Below are 19,970 nucleotides of genomic sequence, written 5' to 3' on the forward strand. Positions count from 1 at the left end.
CCTCATATGAGAAAGTACCTACACCTCTTGGGCCGCGGGGTTCGCCCTACGCACCCACAGCCCGCCAGTGGGCGGGGTCTCATGCTCAAGAAAACTCGGCGACCGCAGGGGTCCTCTCGCGGAGCGCTTCCGGAGGGGGGCGGGGCCTGGCTTCCGGCACTTTTCGGACGGAGGCGGAGTCTCCTGCCGAGGGCCGTTCGGGAGAAGGCGGAGCCTACCTCGCATCAGGACCAGTCTGGCTGCACCTGCATCCTTCGCTCAGAGCATCCCTGGAGCATCTTAGGAGGCGGCCGCAGCTGGCAACCAGGGGCCTGACCGTCGCAGGAGGCGTCCGCCAGACACCTTCCCCCTCCCCTGAGCTAGCGCTCTACAGCGGCGGCCTCGGTGCTGACAGGGCGCCCCCAGACTCGTCCGACCCTTGAAAAACCATTTATAGCAATAGCCTCTGGTTACGACATGGCTGAGATCACCAATATCCGACCCAGCTTTGGTAAGTAGAGTCGAGAAAACTAAGCCTTGGGCAGTGGGCACCGCCGCTAAGCCAGACGGGCCCGGTGCTGGGAGGGAGCAAAGCCCCCATCAGGGCCTTCCAGCGCCTGCCCCGCTAGGATGGGGCCTGCGGCGGCGGCCGACAGCGCCTGAACTTGAGCTGCGGGCTGCAGGGGTCGGCCAGGCCGGGGGCTCGCCGGGGGTCGCGGGTCCCGGCGGACGCCCAAACCTGTGTGGGCCGCGTCGGCGCGCTGCGGGGTGGGGGTGAGGGGGCAGAACGCGGACCCCTCCCCCTCGGGGCGCGCAGGGCGGTGCCCCCTGCTCCCCCTCCCACTCCTCGGGCTGCGGGGGAGGGCGGCGGTGGGGGATGGGCGCCAAGATGGCAGCTGGGGGGGTTGGGGGGGCTGGGGGGGCTGGGGGTCCGGGGGCTGGGGGACGGCCGCAGGGGAGCCGGGGCTGCAGGGGCGCTGGCGCAGGGAGCTGCTGCTGGTCCGGCCTACGAGGGGCCCCAAGTGCGGTTCTGCACCGTAATGGTGGGTCCGTCCGATGCTACCAAATGGCGCTTGGCGCTGCCGAGCCGGGGATGACGTGATGTCTATTCTGGGCCTCCTGGCAGCGCCCAGGCCCCTCTTCCCGGGCTTTTGTTCCCTGTTTCCCCGGCTGGCCTTTCCGAAAGGGGGACTCACCGCGCTGGTGCTGGCGGGGGCGCGGGCCCGGCCGGGGGGGAGGGGCGGAGAGGCCGGGCCCGGGGGAGGCCGCTTTGTGTACCCGGCAAGGCATTACGTCATCGCGGAGCGGCTGGTCCCCGACCCCGGCCTCCGGGCTCCAAGCTCGGCTGCCCTCCCAGGGGCAGAGAGTGGAGTGGAAGATAGGGAGGAAGACGGGAAAGAAAAGCTGGATAAGCAAGTTTTTCCTCTTTGGGTCTTCCCCCAAAATGTGCTAGGGTTGCAAACTTCCTGGGCTATGTTTTCCTGTTCAAAAATAAAGGAGTTGCCCTGCTTCTCCCTCACTTCTACCCCAGCTTGGATGAGAGTTGCTGTCAGCCGAGGTTTCCTTCATATCCCCTAAGAGAGTCTATCCTTCAGACAATCCAGAAGGTCTGAGCGTCCAGACAACAATTTTTAGGGTGGGGCCACAATCCATCTAGGAAATGGCTTTTCTCATTCCCCAGTAAGAGGTTCATGGAAATGAGCTCTCCCACTTCAATATCAGGAAGAAGACATCAAATCAGGGCAAGTATCCGGAAAGCCGATCACACCCAGTAGTTACTGGTTCCCACTGATTCCCCAAGGCTAAATCTTAGCTGTATTTCTTTTTTCCACTTCACCTTCTGCATCTCTATCTTTGAGTCCTAAATTTCCAAAACAGGTGTCCCTTTTGTAGTCACGAGAGCACTCCATGATTTTCTTCCTGCTCTTTCTCTTTTGTCTTATGCCTTCTTTCCAACATATTCTTTTCTCTAATTGCAGTTCCAGATTCCTTGGAAAGTTGGAGGGTGTGGAGCTTAATATAGTGGTTTCCTTTAGACAGAATATTAGTGGAAAAGAGAAAAGAAATTACTTCAGCCTTTTACATACTCCATTTTATTTAACCCTTACAACATCCTCCGGTGTAGACATCATTATATTTATTTGCCAGATGAGGAAACTGGGGTTCAGTGAGACAAAATACCTTGGGTCCAGTCAAACAAATAGCAAGGGCGGTGCTGGGACTTAAACCAATGTCCAGATGACGCCAAAGTCCACTGCCATTTCAATATATCACACTGGCCCACTTGACGGGAAAAAGCTGTTTTAGTGAAGAGACTGTCAACAGCAGGTCTGGCCCAAGGCTGAGAGAGCTGCCACTTCTGACTTTCTCACATCTCATAGAGCACTTCATTTGAAATGCCTTAGCCCTTGGGAGGTACATGGAGCCAACACTCAATTATCTGTGACCTTGGAGGACAGAAGGAGCAAGCAGCACAGTCACTGCAGTTTATGACTACTTTAAAACACTCCCTGCAGCCATTAGTTCCAACCTTCTTTTCCCACCAAGGTTTTGATAAAAGCAAGACAGAGGGTTCCGAGTTTCAGCATCTCTGATTTTTTTTTCTGTTCCCTGCCTTGGTTGTGGGGGAGAGAGACAGGGGTTAACAGATACTAAAAAGAAGAAGAAAGAGGGGCAGAAGTGGGAAACCAGGTGGAGGAGAGCGCCTGGGAATTGTCCACAGATGGCTTCACAGGTTTGTCTTCTTTCCCTTCCCTGTCCTGAAACATGGGAATCCCTCCTCTTCTCTCCCCATCCCACCTCCATTTTCTAACAGCAAATGTGGAGGCGTCAGTGGGCTCTCTCAAGACCACAGAGTGAACCTATGTTGGAGCCAAGAGACTGACTCAGATTTCCCCCAGCTTGGCCCTTTATGTCTCTTTTAAATCATTCTCGAAAATGTACCTGTCTTGGTTTCTTACTTTCCGCGGCTCATGGAAGCAAGCTCTTCATTGTCATTTATCAGTAGCAAGCAGTTTTCAGGAAAGTCCCTAACTGGTGAACTGAGAGCCATTTTTTCAGATTGTGCCCATTTTCATTGACCATGGAATCCAATCAGTTGCTCAACTATTTACTGAGCTCCCGTTAGGTGCAAAGACTCAAGGACTTGGAGATGGACGGGATGTTATTTCTGCCAGCTTCCAAGGATCTTCCTACCAAGATGGCTCCCATTTTGTGAAGCCTATCCGTAATAGCTCTTATTTCACTTACTATCTGTGAAACACTATTGGTATTTAGCATGGTCTTGAATGTGGTCGCCTTCATTTCTTTTGTTAATGGCTTTATTCCTTCTCTGTACCGTATTATTAAAGAATGTAACCCCTTCTTTTCTTGCCTGATCCTAACTTTCACAGAATCATGGAGTGTTGGAGAAGGAACTTCAGAGACATTTAGTCCAATCCCTACCAAAGAAATCTCTTTTAGAATATGCCTGACCAAGGGTGATCCAACCTCTGAAAGTTTTCCGTTAGAGATTCATTGCCTCATGAAGCAACCTGAGCCATTGTGAGGCAGCTCTAATAATAATTTGACCCCTTTCACCGAGTCAGAGTCTCTTCCTGTAGCCTGTATGCAGGCTCCCTCCAACGTAAAATCCAACCAGACCTCTTCCATCCCAACGCCTTCAGTAATTGAAGAAAGTTACTGGAGCAGACCCCTCAGCTCCAATTCCTTCAACGTTTCCTTATTTGATATGGTCTCCAAGTCTTTTATGATCCTGATTATCCATAATGTAGAGACGGTCTGGTGTCAGGCAGACCGGGGTTTGGATCCCGTCACTGCTGTTTGCAACTACATGGCCTAAGGCAGATTTGAGTCCCCAGGTTCCTCAGTTATAAAGTGGAAATATTAGTGGTACCTATTCAGTGAGTTCTTTGATTCAAAGAGAGGTCCGGCGCAATGCCTGGCAGGGACACAGTAAACGTCCATGAGAAAATAGCAGTGTTTAGTCTTCTCAGTGCTAGACAGAACAGCCCATATATGTTATGACCAGCGCAGATTAAATTACGCTACCCCCAACCCCATCATCTGGGCCTCGTATTCACAGTATGGTTGGCATTAGACTAATTATCCTTTAGACTTGTGGTCACCTAAACAACTACATTTTTTTTTTGAGAGAGAGAGAGAGCGCACGCATGTGTGTACCTGCACGTGGTGGGGAGGGGCAGAGGCAGAGGGAGAGAGAATCTTAGACAGGCTCCACACCCAGCGCAGAGCGTGACTTGGGGCTCAGTCTCACAACCCTGACATCATGACCTGAGCCAAAATAAAGAGTCTGACGCTCAACCAGCTGAGCCACCCAGGTGCCCACAGCTACATTATATTTGCTCAGACTTGTAAGTAAGGTTTCCCGTTGTATATTGATAGATTTCGAAGGCTGATATAGAATTTTACATTTATCTTTGATGCATGTAATCATGTTGACTCATGCTCTTTTTCCAATGTGTGGAGGCTGTTTTGAATTCACTGATTCATTTGTTCACTGAATACTTACTATGTGCCACATGGTTCTAGGACATGGGGATATAACAGTGAATAAAGCAGACAATCGCTATTCTTATTAATCTTCTCTAGTAAGGGAGGACAGAAAAAATTATGTCAGGAGTAGTAAGTGCTATGAAGAAAAATAAAGCAGAGTGATGGGGATAATATCGACGTGGGGCAGCCAGGAGATGCTCTTCTGGTACAGAGGCCTGCAGTGAGTGAGGCAGTGAGCCGGGCGGGTACCTGCTGGAAGGATGTTTCAGGAAGGTTCTGGAATGCATTGAAGTCGTGTTCATTCCTTAGTTCTCCCTGCTCTACCCAATTCTTCCCCTAAAGAAATAATGTGGAAAAATAGAGGCCTTATGGAGCCTTTTAAAGCCTAAACCCAGTTTGGCTTCAGTGAATTTAAGGAAGAAAAGAAAGCCCAAACTTGTTGAGGGTTTCTTGTATGGAAAAGACAAGAGTAAAGGAAGGGAAGGAAACAATGTTTCTCTGTAGTTATTTGTTCATTCAGCAAATAGTACCAAGTACCAGCTCTGCGTTTTTAGTGCTGGTGAGACAGAAATGAACAAAACAGAAAAAAAATCCCAGTCCTCATGAAACCTATTCTCTAGTGAAGATACATTTCTTGCAGTAAATTTATACACGTGTGTGTGCCTATATATATTATGTGTGTGCACACGAGTGTGTGTGTCACTGTGTATAAGAAAGATAAGAAAGACATAAGGAGAAAGTGACACAGGGCTAGGACTCGTGGGTCTCAGTGGGAAGAAGGCTGAACTTTTACGTAGGGCGGTCAGGGAAGGCCTTCCTAGGAAGGTGATATTTGCACAAAGAGCTGACATTTTCCACAGTCCCTATTTCTTCCTATCTAAAATACCAGTATTTGGGAAAAAATAAAAAGTAAAATAAAATAAAATATGAGTATTTGGAACTGGGAGCTGGAATTTCGCACATAGTTTTAAAGAACTCAGATCCAGATTTCTTTTTACCTCCCACCCACTTTTGCCACCCTTGAACGCCCTACCCAGACCACCCAGAGTCAGCCCTACATCCTTCCACCTAACAGCCATTCCGTCAACACGAGCCCACTGCAAACCCTGTACCAGATGCCGTGGAATATTCTCCTGAAACCAGACACACCCGTGCCCTTGTGTGTTGTGTAACAGTTGAGGTAAGAGGTGACTTTGTAACACAGGGCAACTTAACGTGAAACACAAATCAGTAAGAATGAACAAAGTCCTTGAGTGCTGAGAGAAGGCCGAGAAAAGAACAGGGAGTCAGGTGGGGCTCTTCAGGGAAGGCTTCCTGGAGAAGAGAAGGATTTCATCCAGGTTTGGTGGAAAGGAGCAGCCATGGATTGGTTGGAGAGGATGGCTCAGGGCCTCTCCCAGGGAGGGGAGCTTTCTCAGCCTAGACGAGCACATGTTGCTATGCAAGCTCGGTTGCAGGTTACCTTGGCTCTGCAGAGGGGTTGGTCTGGACAGGGGGTTGAGGTCCACCTGCCTTGACACATCTCTGGTCTCCACCTTCAGATGTGTCCCCAGTGGTGGCTGGCCTCGTTGGGGCGTCTGTGCTGGTGGTGTGCGTCTCAGTGACCGTCTTTGTGTGGACATGCTGCCACCAGCGGGCAGAGAAGAAGCACAAGACCCCACCATATAAGTTTATCCATATGCTCAAAGGCATCAGCATATACCCAGAGACCCTCAGCAACAAGAAGAAAATCATCAAAGTGCGGAGAGACAAAGATGGCCCTGGGAGGGAAGGTGGGCGCGGGAACGTGCTGGTGGATGCAGCAGAGGCCGGCCTACTGGGCCCCGACAAAGGTCCCAGCTCCAGCTCTTGCATAGACCAGTTACCCATCAAGGTGGACTATGGGGAAGAACTGAGGAGCCCCATGGCGAGCCTGACCCCTGGGGAGAGCAAAGCCACGTCTCCGTCTTCTCCAGAGGAGGACGTCATGCTAGGGACCCTCACCTTCTCTGTGGACTATAACTTCCCGAAAAAAGCCCTGGTGGTGACGATCCAGGAGGCACACGGGCTGCCGGTGATGGACGAGCAGACCCAGGGCTCTGACCCCTACATCAAAATGACCATCCTTCCCGACAAGCGGCATCGGGTGAAGACCAGGGTGCTGCGGAAGACGCTGGACCCCGTGTTTGACGAGACCTTCACCTTCTACGGCATCCCATACAGCCAGCTGCAGGACCTGGTGCTGCACTTCCTCGTCCTCAGCTTCGACCGCTTCTCCCGGGACGACGTCATCGGGGAGGTCATGGTGCCGCTGGCTGGCGTGGATCCCAGCACGGGCAAGGCGCAGCTGACCAGGGACATCACCAAAAGGAACATCCAGGTGAGGAGGAAGAGTGTGTCGGGGGGCCAGTGGTTCGGGGGAGATGGGCTCTCAGGGAGCAAATGGAAGGGGGGGGTGTGGACGGCAGGGAGGGGCTGTAGGTAGGAAGCCTGTGGCTATCAAGAATCAGCAGGGGCCAAAGTAAGACGGAGGACCTGTCCGGGTGGGTGTCCTCCAACTTCACGAGGAGAGAGGGACAGGTAGGTCGCTTCTGAAATTTCACTCCGAGGTTGGCATCCTGACGCTAAATCCAGCAGGCTCGCCCCCACCAGCCCTAGACCCTCATCCTATCAAGGACGTGGGGGCCAATTTCTTCTCCAAAGTCATGTGTGATCTTCCTCCAGTGAACCATGATGGGGCTTCCCTGTCCAGCGCCGACCAGGTCACGCGTGGGTCTTCTCATAGCCTTTCCACCCGTGCGGGTTAGTGAGCCGCTTCCCCTCCGAGCCCCTGACCCAGGCCGAGCCCCTGCTGCAGACGCTCCTCCCGTGTACCCCGGGGCACACACGGTGGAAGGGGAATGAGGGCCACCCTCCTGCCTGCTCCCCGCTAGGCCGGCATTGGCTCTTGAGTTGTATTTTCAGGGGTGCAAGAGACGTGCCCCTACATTCCTTAGTTCATGGCTTTCTTACACAATGGGGGCGGGGGGCAGTGAGGTTGTCCGCGAGCGCTCTGGCCGCACTGGCTGCCATCACGCCCCCACTCCCTGCTTCCCAGCCGAGGGGCACAGGTGAGTCACTGAACGCTGCTAAGCTTCTGTTTCCCCATCTGTAGGATGGAGCTGATAACAGTGTGCTCCTCAGAGGGCGTGAGGGTGGGAGGCGGTAACAGGTCTGGCACGTTGCTGCCCTTGAGGAGCTCTGCTTCCCTGGGGGAGAGACCATCCTGGCAACTGCCACATAGTGCGGCAGGGGTCTTGAAAGAGGTTGTTGGCATTTTAAATTTAGCCTTTCATTCCTGTTTCAAGGTACAACGTAAGTAGTTAGTAACAAGGGCTTTGAAGTCAAAGCTGAGTTTGAATCCAAATTTCGCCCGCTCACGGGGCTCGGCTTTGCAACTCTGATCTCAGGGTCCCACAGGAGTGAAGCAGGAGGGTGCGTGTGCACAGCCCCTCGCATGCAGCGACCCTCCAACAAATTGGACCCACTATCATTATCGTTGCCACTGTTTCTGCTGTTAGTAAGGCTTGGTCCCCGGGAGCTGCACGTGGTTCAAGACGGTTATGTTCTGTATGATGAAGTAAAGGAAGTCAAGGGAGCCTGAGTCGGTACAGAAGGAGGTGGGAGGCTCAGAGAGGTTGTCAGAACCACTGAAAACAGCCGCACGTCGCGCACAAAGAGCCGTGGCTTGAGGCCGTGCTTATCTCCTGATGCCCACCTACAAGCCCACACTGGACTCAACTGGGGAGGCGGGGGCCTCAGGATTGGACAAGAGAGGCTTCTGGGCCAGTAGGGGCTGCATGTGCAGTGAGCTCCAGGCACAAGGTTTACCCTCTACCAGGGGACAATGCCCCAGGCTGCGGGGGAGCCAGGGAGCCCTGCCCTTGGAGCATGTCCCAGGCACCTGTCCCCCTGCCGCCGGCCCAGCCGTGCTTCTACCCCCTGAACCACTCTGCCTTGCAGCAGCCAGGGAAACCCAAGCATTTTCAGAGTATCAGAGGGGTTTGGTCCGGGCATAAACACGGGTCCCAGGCCAGGACACAAGGAGACGTCCTAGAGTCCAACACAGCTCTTGTATCTTCTGAGGTTGGAGTCAAAAGCACGGATAGACACTATGGAATGACCTGTTTTCATCCCACTCCATCCCCTTCCCCTTGCCCGCCATCTCTTTTCCTCAGGGTTCTGCCAAGCCCTCCCGGCTGCCTGACACCCCTTTCCAGCAGCTCCAGTGCTCCACTGCCTGCCTTCCTCCCACTGCCCACGCTGTCCCTGCCTGCAGCCCCAGCCTCGGTAGAGCCATCAACTGGCTGGACTCCCCTAGACAGCTCCTGCTCTCATAGCCCAGGGCCAAAAGCAGGCGATGGCTCTGTGCCAAGCTGCAGCTGGGAAGAGACTGGCCAGGAAAGGGACTGATTTGGGCTGGGAACAAAACAGCCTCAAATCCAGGACACTGGCCAGGGAGCACAGACAATGGCATTTGCTAAACTACCAAGGGCTCTTGGCAAGACCCAAGTTTCTTTCCACTTTATTAACTCCCTTCAGGAGGGACAAGCCAGGGCTAGGATCCTGAGCAACACATCCCCTGGGAGAGGCCCAGACAGGACACGCAGAGGCTGTGCAGACCTGCACCAGAGCTTTCCAGCCTCCTGAACGTCCTAAGCGTGTTTCCCAAGCCAGCGCCGGTGGGCAGGGCTGTGTTCCATCCTGAGCCATCCTGAGCCATGGCCATCACCGTGCTGGTCTGGCCGCTAGTCCCCAAGCCTCCCTGCAGCGCAGCCTCCCTGCCATGGCCAAGAGTCTGCCCTTTCTGGATCTCCCCTTGGCTCATCGGTTAGAGCCATTCCACTCTGTGTAAAGAGCTTTTTCTGATTTGTGGAAGGCATCCACTTATAATACGGGGCCAAATTATCTTCTCTCACCCAGAGGCCTGGGTGGGGACTGGTGAGAATTGCACTTCTCCAGATAACACCCCCCCAACTGCATATCCCCCCGTAGCAGAAAAATCACCTCTTGTCCTTTCCACTGCGGCCCAGCTGAAGAAGCCCAGGACTGGTCATCCTCTCTGGCCCCTTCCATCTGGCTCATTTCTCTGGGCCCGTGATCGCTGTCTCTCTAGGTCTCATCTAGGCTGGACCGTGAAGTCTAATGGGATCACCGAGAGCACTCTTGGCTCTTATGAATATATAAGACGTAAGAAGCATTAAAAATTAACCCTTGATTATTAGTGAAAGGTCACAGTATAAATTCTATAATGCCCAAAATCTCTGATCTCTGAGTTAGACCCAAGAACTAGCTTTTTTTTTTTTTGAGTGGCAGCTTTTTTTTTCTAATATTTTATTCAGATAGACATTTTTTAAAAAGTAGGCTTTATACCCAAGGTGGAGCTTGAACTGACAACCCTGAGATCATGAGTCGCCTCTCTTGCAACTGAGTGAGCCAGATGCCTCAGGATAAAAATTAACCTGAATTTACATTCCCGTAATAAATCCCCCACAAGGAGAAGGGAGGCCAGAGAGGGCTGGGGGATCAAGAACAGAAGTAATTGGCAAGTGGGTCATGCAACTTCCCCCGAATTTCTTCAGGTCATTGTTTTCCCAATCACTTCCTGTCTTTCCTGGGCCGCATCTGGTGTTGATGGCCTGCGACAGTGGTCATGGGAATGACAGGATTCTTAAGATCTCAGATTTGTAAGGACCCTGAGAAGCCCTGCATTGGAGCCAAAAGGGACTGAAAAGAAAGAAACGAGCCAGGGAGAGGGTATAGCTGTGCTTATGTGTCGGGGAGAAAAAGAGGGACATGTTTGAACAGTACGGTTTTTGTCTCTCTCGTTTTCCCAAGACTGTGATTTGTGTGGAGGGGCCCTTGGGACGTCTGGCCCCAGCGAAGGTGAGCTGAGGATGTGTGGGTCCGCCTAGTGCAAAGGCCTCGTGGCTGGACGTTCACTCTGGAAGGGGCTCTGCTCGTTCGGGGAACAGAGCCTCACCTGAGCATGTCTTTCATCCGCGTGTCTTCTTCAAGACCGCTGGGCCGGCTCCTCTTCTCCACCGTGGGAGGCAGGAGCCTGCTGTCGGAGAGCAAAGCTCCCAGCTCTTTCAGGCGTGGATAAGACCCCCGTGCTTCTGCCTGCCTCACGAGGCCCGGGGGCTGGGAAACGGAGCTCGCTCCCAGCCCTTGACAAAGAGCCCTTCAGAAAGAGCCATTGAGGGTGCTACTTGCGGTGGGAATTGGCTAGAAAGGGAAGGGGGGAGGGGACGTGAAATCTGGCCTTCAGTGCTGGACCAGAGCAGTATTCGGGTGGTGGGACGGGCATTCTGCCCGAGCAAAATGGCCAAAGGTGAAAGGTGTTCTCAGATGGAGAACAACTGCCCAAGGGGTGATTTGGGGGGAGAAAATTATGAGAAGGGCAACCAGAAGTTATCCACTTTCCCAAAGCTAGGGGAGGGGCTTGGGGATTTCGATTTTGCAAAGATTTCGCTCTAATGGGTGATTTACAAAACACAGTTTAACCAAATAATTAGGAAATCCAAGCTATAATTTTATAGTCAAGCCTTTTTTTTTTTTTTTTTTACAAATAAAACTCTTTGGTTTTTTTGTTCGTTTCCTTTTTGTTTTAATGATCAGGTTTATTTTTTTAGGTATTTACTTTTAAGTAGGCTCCATACCCAGCGTGGGGCTTGAACTCACAGCCCACGGTCAAGCCTGGCACGCCTCACCGGCTGCTCAGCCCAGCACCCCTCGAAAACTCTTTGCTTTTCACATCAATTTCCTCTTTACCCTTCTTCTGTATGTTAAGTTCAAGTTGTATTGAAAGCTTGCATGTGCATATTCAAGAGTGGTCCAGGCATAGACCTCAAACCGAGTTCACATTTCCTTATTCGTGGCCTCGGAGGGGAGTGGCGGCCCAGACCGTCCAGAACTACCTTCAGATCGGTGCTGTGCCCCGGAGCTCTCCGTGATGGCGGAAGTGGGACACTTGAAATACTGTTCATGGGTCTGAGGAACTGAAATTTTATTTAATGGTAATGAGTTAAAATTTAAATTTTAGCGGACACGTGGAGCTATTTGCGCCTGTGCTGGTTAGCTCAGTTCCGAATGTTCTCGTGGATGGCATTTAACTCTCTTGTTCACGTGGGATTCCTCTCCTGATGTCATTTGGCTGTAGCTAATAGTGAAAATGAGTTCACGTTCTCTGCCTGGGTTCTGACTCATGTGGAAAGGAAGCAAGCAGAGCAACACCGGTTGGCAGGGGCAACGAGCCTGGGATTTTAAAGTGGTCGAGGGTACTTCCCGTGGATGTCATCAAGAGCTGACAACATCTATGCTACAGGGAAGGAAAAAACGTGGGGCTTCAGTCTAGCAGAGAAAAGCCGTGAAAATCTTTTCTCAAGTCTGTTGTCTTTGGGACTTCAATTTCAAAAGCTAAAGGCTAAGTTTAGATTTTCGTCATTTTATGCCCTACGAGAGACATTTCCATACGTTCCTGGTATGAAATAGAGCCTCAGGAAAGTTTCTGAACCATGTGAAATATTAGTACAGTTTCATTCCTTGAGATGGGTTGGGCTTCTGATCAAAGCACAGACGTTGAGGTTTCTTCCTCGTTTTTCATTGATGAGCTAATTCACTGATGTTGTTCGAGCACAGGCCCCCCAAGAAGGGAGGGCTTGCTGACAGTAGGCTCCCCCCTCGTCCCCATTTCAGCCGACCCTGAGTAGACGTGTCACACAGTAAGTCATTTTGTGAGTATGAATGTGGCATACATTCATAGGCTGGTGGTGGGTACAGTCTGCTCTGGCTCAATCCGAGAACACTTCCCGGAGTAGGTGACATTTCTTTGAGGCTTTGAAGAATACAAGGAATAAGAGTTGGTAGTGGGGGGGGGTTTTGTCCCAAATTTCCTTATTTTGTCCAATATTCCTGGAACCCCACCTCCTTTTGTTTTCCTTCTCCCAGCGTCATCCCTACTTTATAAACCAGAAATATACACAAAAAATTTTTTAAAGATTTTATTTATTCATTTGAGACAGATACAGAGAGAGAGAGCGCACAAGCAGAGGGAGGGGCAGAGGGAAAAGCAGGCTCCCCGCTGAGCAGGGAGCCCTAAACATGGGGCTCGATCCCAGGACCCTGGGATCATGACCTCAGCCAAAGCAGACACTTAAGCACCTGAGCCGCCCAGGAGCCCTGAAATACGCAACTTTTTAAAAAAAATTTAAAAACGAGAAAACAAAAGAAACACGATAAATAAATAAAACAAAAAAAATAAGCTAGAAACGCACGAACTTGCCCTCCACTTTGGTGAGCTCTTCCTGAGACGTGTCGTGCCCCACGCCCCCTCTGCTATGGGTGCCCCGGGTCCCAACCCTGGTGTCTGCTCCGCAGCCTGATGAGGCAGCCTCTGGGCCCACCTCCCGTCCAGTTCATTCTCCAGCTCTCACTAGAACAGTACTAGTCTCCGTGAGACCGTCCCACGGCGGCAGCTGTCCCGCGCTGGCAGCCGTCCCCTGGCCTGTGTGCTGCGGCGGGTCTGCTGTTTGGTTAGAAGCCCCCATCCCCCCCGCACGTCCCACCTTGCACCAGCATCCCAAGGGCAGCACCTCCCCTCCCACCATTCTCGGAACGCAGTGGACCCAATGCCCTTGTAGTGGCCATCCCTGCTGCCCATCCTGACCGGTACATTGCCGCACGGACTCCTGCTCACCTTCATAAAGTCAGCCCAGAGGTCAGCCGCCAAACCCTCCCCTGGGTCCCCCAGCAGTGCTCAGACGGGCTCCTTCCTGCTCTGATGCGGGCATGGGTGTTTCTGTCTGTCTCTTCTGGACATGGTGAGCTCCTTGGGAGCAAGAACCGGATCCTGGGCACCCGGCTGGCTCAGTCAGTGGAACACGCATCTCTTGATCTCAGGGCTGTGAGTTCAAAGCTCTACGCTGGGCGTAGAGATCACTCACAATTTAAAAAAAGAGAGAAAATGGGGGGGGGGGGGAGAAAAAGAAAGAGAAAGAGGAACCAGGTCTTATCAGCTCTGGACCCCCAGTGCCTAGCATGTATCCAAGTATTGTTTAACAGGTCCTTGGAGGGGAGCCTGGTGGCTCAGTCAGTGAAGTGTCTGCCTTCGGCTCAGGTCATGACCCCAGGGTCCTGGGATCGAGCCCCGCATCGGGCTCCCTGCTTCGCGGGGAGCCTGCTTCTCCCTCTCCCACTCCCCCTGCTTGTGCTTTCTGTCAAATAAATAAAATCTTTTAAAAAAATAAAAAATAAAATGAAATGTCCTTGGAGGCCTGGAGGGTTTTTCAATTTCTAAGCAGAGCCTAAAATAAAATTCAAAGAGGGGAACCCAAACTGTGGGTACAGGGGAGGAAGCCAGCTTGGCTGGAGAAGACACTCAGAGGCGGACAGAGCAGGGGTGCACACTTACCGTGCGGAACGAAGGAACAGTCGCCAGGAAGTTCAGGAACCTGCCCAAAGCCAGGGGGCGAGTGAATTACAGCCTCAGGTTTCCCGCGTTCCACCATCCAGTTGCTAAAACTTAGCCGAGAACCAGACGAGGCGACAGGAGAGAATGCGCTTTTCTAGGCGCTGGCACAGGTAAAATGTTACCCGTTTAATTAATCCTGATGAAGCTCTGAGGTCGGTGCTGTTTTTATCTGCACCTTCAGACGAGGAAATTGGAGCACAGAGCCGTCCAGTTCTCGTCCAGGTCACACAGGCGGGGCGCAGCCAGATCAGTCTGGCCTCAGAGTCGCGCGCGGGAACACCCGGCGAGGCGGCCTCTCCGTGCAGGTGGTTCCGTTTCGTATCAGGACTGTGATGAGACTGTCCGTTTCCCTCCCTGTGAGATGCGGTAGTGAAACGCTGGCGGGACGCACATTTTCTGTGGCCCCCGCACACCTGCTGTCCCTGCCCCCCCCCCCCGCCCCCGTCCAGGACTCTCACCTGCTGTTTCCTCTTCGCAGAAGTGCATTAGCAGAGGGGAGCTCCAGGTGTCTCTGTCCTACCAGCCCGTGGCACAGAGACTGACCGTGGTGGTCCTCAAAGCCCGACACCTGCCGAAAATGGACATCACCGGTCTCTCAGGTAGCAGCTATTTACCTCGACCTGCCTCGGGCCCCCTGGCCCCACGCCGCCCCGCCCGCGCCCCGACATGCCCGACGCCCTTCGGTTCTCCCCCGCTCCTCTGCGCGCGTTCCCTTCCCTGTGACTACCTGGGCTCTAGATGTCCCGAGTGCAGGAGGTGCCCCGGCTGAGCGGATAGGGTCAGTCATTGCTGAGGTGTCCCGAGTGGGGTGCACGCCAGGCGCTGAGCCCGTTCCAGGGCAGACCTCTCCAAAAGACTGCAGGCGTTCGTGAGTCCCTGTGCCCTGGAACACGCTTCCCGGTCTCGTGGGCTTTCTTCAGTCCTGACTTGGGGAAGTTGTTCTGGCATGTTCCTGCTTGGCTCCCTGGGACCCTCACCCGGGCAGCAGACCCACCTGAAGTCAGAGTGCGTTTGGGGTGCAGTCCCCGCAGACCACGTGTGAGTGGCCACCACAGAGATGAGCACCAGAGCCCCCCACCCCCATGAAGCCACCATTTGAGAGGAGGACCGTGTCATGGGCCTGTCTCCCTTTTCTCTTGTCTCTCTGGTGGCCCCAGATCCTTACGTCAAGGTGAACGTCTACTACGGCAGGAAGCGCATCGCCAAGAAGAAAACCCACGTGAAGAAGTGCACTTTGAACCCGGTCTTCAACGAGTCTTTCGTCTACGACATCCCCCCTGACCTCCTGCCCGACGTGAGCATCGAGTTCCTGGTCATCGACTTCGACCGCACCACCAAGAACGAGGCGGTGGGGAGGCTGATCCTGGGGGCACACAGCGTCACCAGCAGCGGCGCCGAGCACTGGAGGGAGGTCTGCGAGAGCCCCCGCAAGCCCGTGGCCAAGTGGCACGGTCTGAGCGAGTACTAGTCGTGTCGTCCTCGCCCGAGCCGGGGCCAGGCGGGCCGGCGGGGACAGAGATTCTAGACAGCAGCAGACTCAGAACCTCAGATTAGTTGTAGAAGATTTCTTACCAAACACACCCACAGAGAACACCCCACATGACCACAGCTGCAGATCAGTTCTTAGCGATGACGATTGTTCTCCTTTGCAAGGCACTAGAAATCCTTTTTTTTTAATGGGGAAAAAGAGAGGGAAAGGCCTCACAAGTCTATATATAACAATGTAACCTTATACTTGCATGTCTAATACAAACTGAAGAAATTAGCCTAACTGCCAATATCGAGTTACAGATTTTGATCCATGAAAATTGTGTTTTGTGCCGACTTGTATTTGCTGATTACCTGAAATTGGCCTCTTTTTACTGGGCTTCTCTGGAGAGTGACTCCTGCCCCCCCACCTCTGCAAACGGATGTTGTTTTGCTCATGTGAAACCTCATAGTGTCGTCACCCCGTCGTGTCTCCCTCCCACCTCGGACGGCTCTGCTCTGGGAGCTCAGGGTCCAGAGGTTTGTCGTGAGCCAAGAAGCGAAGGTGGGGTGCGTGAGGCAGGGTTTGCAGGGGAAACAGGATTTGGGACGTGGCGTTTTTGCGGCCACGCTCCTGCAGGGAGGGCCCGGGGCGGCTCAGGGTTAACTCGCGATGAAGCACGTGAACACAGCAGACTTCGAGGTAGAATTCGGGCTTACGGAACCCGATGTGTTCTCGGGAGAGCACTTTGGAGCCTTCCAGTCCGGCTGGGTTGGCTCCCGGGGGCTGGGGCGGCCGGCCCCAGGCACTGTGTGTGGGTGTGGGCACCCCGTCGCGTGCGGCACCCCCGCCAAGTGACCGCCACTTGGTGTGAAGGATGCAACCGGCCTTTATTTTTCCAGAAATGCTGACCCATGAGAAGCTTTCGAGTTTTCTCAGGTAGCTTAGATGAGATTGGTTTTGCTTCATAAGGAAAAGGGCCTTCAGAAATTATTCTTTATCCTTAAATTTTTCAATTATGGCTCTTAAAACTAAGGAAGGGAGTGAAATGAGTAAATGGGAGAGTTACTGCGTAGTCAAGGTAACCTGGATTCTTTTCTACCGTCCTGTCCCTCAGAACAGAGTGCTTAGTTCTTGGCTTTTACTGAGCGCTGAGACTAGGTGCAGGGCCGGGGGAAGCACGCGGCTCCGTCCCCCTCCTGCCGCTGGGCAGCCGCCGTGGCGAGGGAGCCGGCGTCTCGCCGGGATTAGAACTTCGCTCTCCGGACTCCTGGTCGGCCACGGCTCTAATGTTGAGACCTGTCAGGGCAGAGCCTGGTCGGCAGGCCGGGAGCTTGTCCGCGCAGCAGACCTTGCCGCCGGCCTGCAGAGGAGCTCAGATCGGCAGCCGCGGGAGCCGCGGCCGGAAAGAGCAGGTCCACACCCGCACGAGAGCATCCCTTCCGACTGCTTCTGAGGGGGCTGGCTGTCCGCGGACAGAGTGGCGGTGGTGCCTGTGACATTCTCTTAGCTCCCGTGGATTTAAGACCAGTCTGCTCCCAGAATCCTTTTGTTGTTCTTTATAAAGCCTGGATTCTTGACAGTGCTGAGCAGCTCTGAGCAGGCACAAAGCCCACTCTGTTCTTGTCCCTGCCCCCCCCCGCCCCGCCCCCTTCATCTGACTCACTGTCCCATCAGGGTGTCCACGCCACCAGTCTCGATCCTATACTCCATGGAATGTAAATACTGTATCATACGTAGAAGAAAATTTTTGTTTTCTAAAAATGCATTTTGAGATAGTTTAATGTAAATCTGACAGGAGCATTCTGAAGCCCCATTAGGAACAAATCTTAAATGCTTCCTCTTCATCGCCTTAATGTCTGAAGATCAGAAATCGCTGAGCAACCCGCTTCTGTTTCCTTCCCAGAAACAACGCAAAGCAACAGGTGGAGATAGTCTGGTCTTTGCCCCGCTGAGCAGGCTGCTCAGCCCCTCCCGCCAGCCACCTGGGAAGGCCACCTCACCCCACTCCCCTCTTCCCCATCCCCCGCAGCTTTCTTCCTCCCAGTCTTTGGGTCTGTGGAGCGGTGGGTGGTGAGGTGACAGGCTGGGAACCGGCAGGCCGCACGGGGCTGCTCCCTCCTACCTCACCCCGGATCCATCCCGCGCTTGGCCTCGCTGTCCCAAAGTCTCCCGGCTGCCTTTGGCTTGCACCCGAGCCCCTCCCGGAGCAGCCGGCACCTCCTCCCTCCGAAGAGTCAGTTGAAAGACAAGAGAGTCGCCCCCGAGCTTTTGCACAAGGCACGCATGGTCAGGAACGGGTTAGGAACGGTCACTTCGGATTTCCAAGAGTCAGGCCTTCTCTGTTGATATCTTGATTCCTCTGGGAAGACAAGAGTTTTTCTTAGTAACAAAAGTCCCCTTATGAGTTATTCCTCCTTTCAGTTCTTCTCAGTGGAGCACAGCCAAGACGTACGTGTCCAGGAACGCGCTCCAGCTACGGAAGCAGATAGAACTGGTTTGTGGGACAGGAGCGGCGGCGGGCTCAGGAGAGGGAATGAGGCAGGTCTTTTCTTGGAAGGCTTTTCTTGTGGCCGCGATAGTGACGTTGCCCTCACCAGGACCCTTCTCCGATGTGGTCGTCTTTCTTTACCTTGTGTCTTCTCTTGTACAAAATGAAACTCAAATGTGTCAAATTTAAAAAAGAAAAAAAAAAAAGAAAAAACCAGAAAAGCCAACATGAGTTGTGTGAAGCTTCGTAACGCTGTAATGCTAGCCTACACTATGTCATGCTATCTTGTATGTGGAGTTCGCTAACGCAGCACCCAAGTGCAGAATAAAGACTGACTCACATTCAACACACAGGCGCACCAGCATGGCTTTCTTGGGAGCTGGGTGGCCGTGAGCAAGTCAGCACTCAGACTCCAACAGGATGATCCCGGGCACGTTTCCCAGTGTGATCCCCACACCCCCTGAAAATTCAGATCCCAGGGGCGCCTGGCCCGCTCGGTTGGGGAGCCTGCGACTCTCGGTCTCAGGGTCATGAGTTCAAGCCCTATGTTGGGCGCAGAGATTACTGGAGGGAAAAATGCAGATTCCAGGCTTCAGACTTAGAGTCCTTTCTCTAGTCCTTCTGTTTTCCTAAGACAATAACCAGCAAGAGAGATGATGGCTTCAGTGCTCGTTAGCCTGTCCATGTAATTGGAAATACTTATACCCCAAAGCAATGCCAAGAGGGCTGATTCTCTTCTCTCATTCATTTATTCCTAACAAAGATTTGCGCACCGTATGCCGGGTGCTGGGGGCACAACATTGACCCCCAAGGTGCACAGCAGAGGACCTGCTACAATCAGATAATCCCACTAGTAAATATGCCATCACAGACAGAAATGCTCGAAACAGAAGGAATGCAGGCTAATGCACCCCGCAGGGGTCAAGTCCCGGGGTGTTCTAAGGACCCCCTGCATGCCCTGAAGTCTGGAACAATGCACTTTTCCTACTTCTGTCCTGTAGAGATTGCCCTCCCTGCGTGTACGTGCTTCCTTTCTGGAAGCAAGAAGGAAGCCCCTACTCTTTAAAGGTTTCAGTGAAGGAACTAAAAAACTTTTTTAAACGACAAAGTAATAAGCATATTATACAAAAATTGGAAAATAGAGAAAAGGAAGCAAAATTAGTCAGGATTCCAGAACCTTCCCAACCTCTGTCTTCTAGTCTTCTGTGCATTTTTTCCCTGATGCGTCACACAGGGTCACTGTAGAGAACACAGAAAATAAAGTACAAGTTCATAGAAACCGGAAAGCGTCCGTCTACAGGTGGACGTCGCTAGTTTCAGCACATCTTCCCGCCCGCGAACCAGCTGGTGCCGCGGTCACGGCGCACAGGTAGTTTCGCATATCGCTTGTTCTCTAGGGTTAAGTCTGAAGAAATAATATAACATGACAACGATGGTACGAGTATCTTGGCACTTCTGTCTACGGTTAACAGGAAACCCAGTTCAAATTGGCTTAAACACCAAGAACATATACCGGTTCACCCAACTGCAAGTCCACCGGTGGGGCCGGCTTCGGGAGGACCCTGGCGAAAGGTCACTAGTACCATGAGGGTCCCGGGTGCTTCCTGGGGACCCACACTGACACGCAATGTCCACTCAACCCTAACGGTTGTACGATGTTTATAGGACCACTTCCAGGGGAAAAGAGAAGATTGCTTCAGGACCACTCCCAGAAAAATAAGGTAAAGCATCCCCCAGAAACCTCTAGCTTTTCTCTCTTCTAATCTCGCTGATCTAAAATGGGCCATGTGGTCATTGCTGAGCCCATCAGGCAAGGAGGATGGGGGTGTCTTTCGGACTGCCCTGGAACTGAATGTGGGAAACGGGTGGCTTCTTGAATAAAATGTCATTTCCTTTGGAAGGAGAAATGGGGGCTGGGCGGGCAGCGAATGGGGACCACGTTGTTTTCCCTCTTCAGCACCTGTCGCCCACAGCATTTTCTCCAGTGATGTTATAACAAACTCTCAGACAACAGCCGCCGACCTCAT

At 52.9% G+C, this 19,970-nt stretch overlaps 1 protein-coding gene across 1 annotated transcript; it reads left to right on the plus strand.

Annotated features, from left to right (window-relative positions):
- The first annotated feature begins 157 nt into the window (after positions 1 to 157).
- Positions 158 to 18,293, plus strand: SYT11 (synaptotagmin 11). The gene is made up of 4 exons (XM_045784195.2): positions 158 to 490; positions 6,036 to 6,853; positions 14,463 to 14,586; positions 15,142 to 18,293. Exons 1-4 carry the CDS (start codon positions 457 to 459, stop codon positions 15,450 to 15,452), a joined length of 1,287 nt encoding a protein of 428 aa, XP_045640151.1. The 5' UTR covers positions 158 to 456; the 3' UTR covers positions 15,453 to 18,293.
- The last annotated feature ends 1,677 nt before the right edge of the window (positions 18,294 to 19,970 follow it).

This window comes from Ursus americanus, chromosome 2 (genome assembly GCF_024610735.1).
Source record: "Ursus americanus isolate L20-20 chromosome 2, mUrsAme1.1.p, whole genome shotgun sequence".
NCBI lineage: Eukaryota > Metazoa > Chordata > Mammalia > Carnivora > Ursidae > Ursus > Ursus americanus.

What these genes read in the sequence shown, in the direction of transcription:
- SYT11 (XM_045784195.2), top strand. Translation starts at nt 457, where the DNA reads ATGGCTGAGATCACCAATATCCGACCCAGCTTTG. An exon ending in TCACCAAAAGGAACATCCAG is followed by an intron (nt 6,854 to 14,462) that starts GTGAGGAGGAAG and finishes TCCTCTTCGCAG; the next exon opens with AAGTGCATTAGCAGAGGGGA. An exon ending in CATCACCGGTCTCTCAGGTA is followed by an intron (nt 14,587 to 15,141) that starts GCAGCTATTTAC and finishes TGGTGGCCCCAG; the next exon opens with ATCCTTACGTCAAGGTGAAC.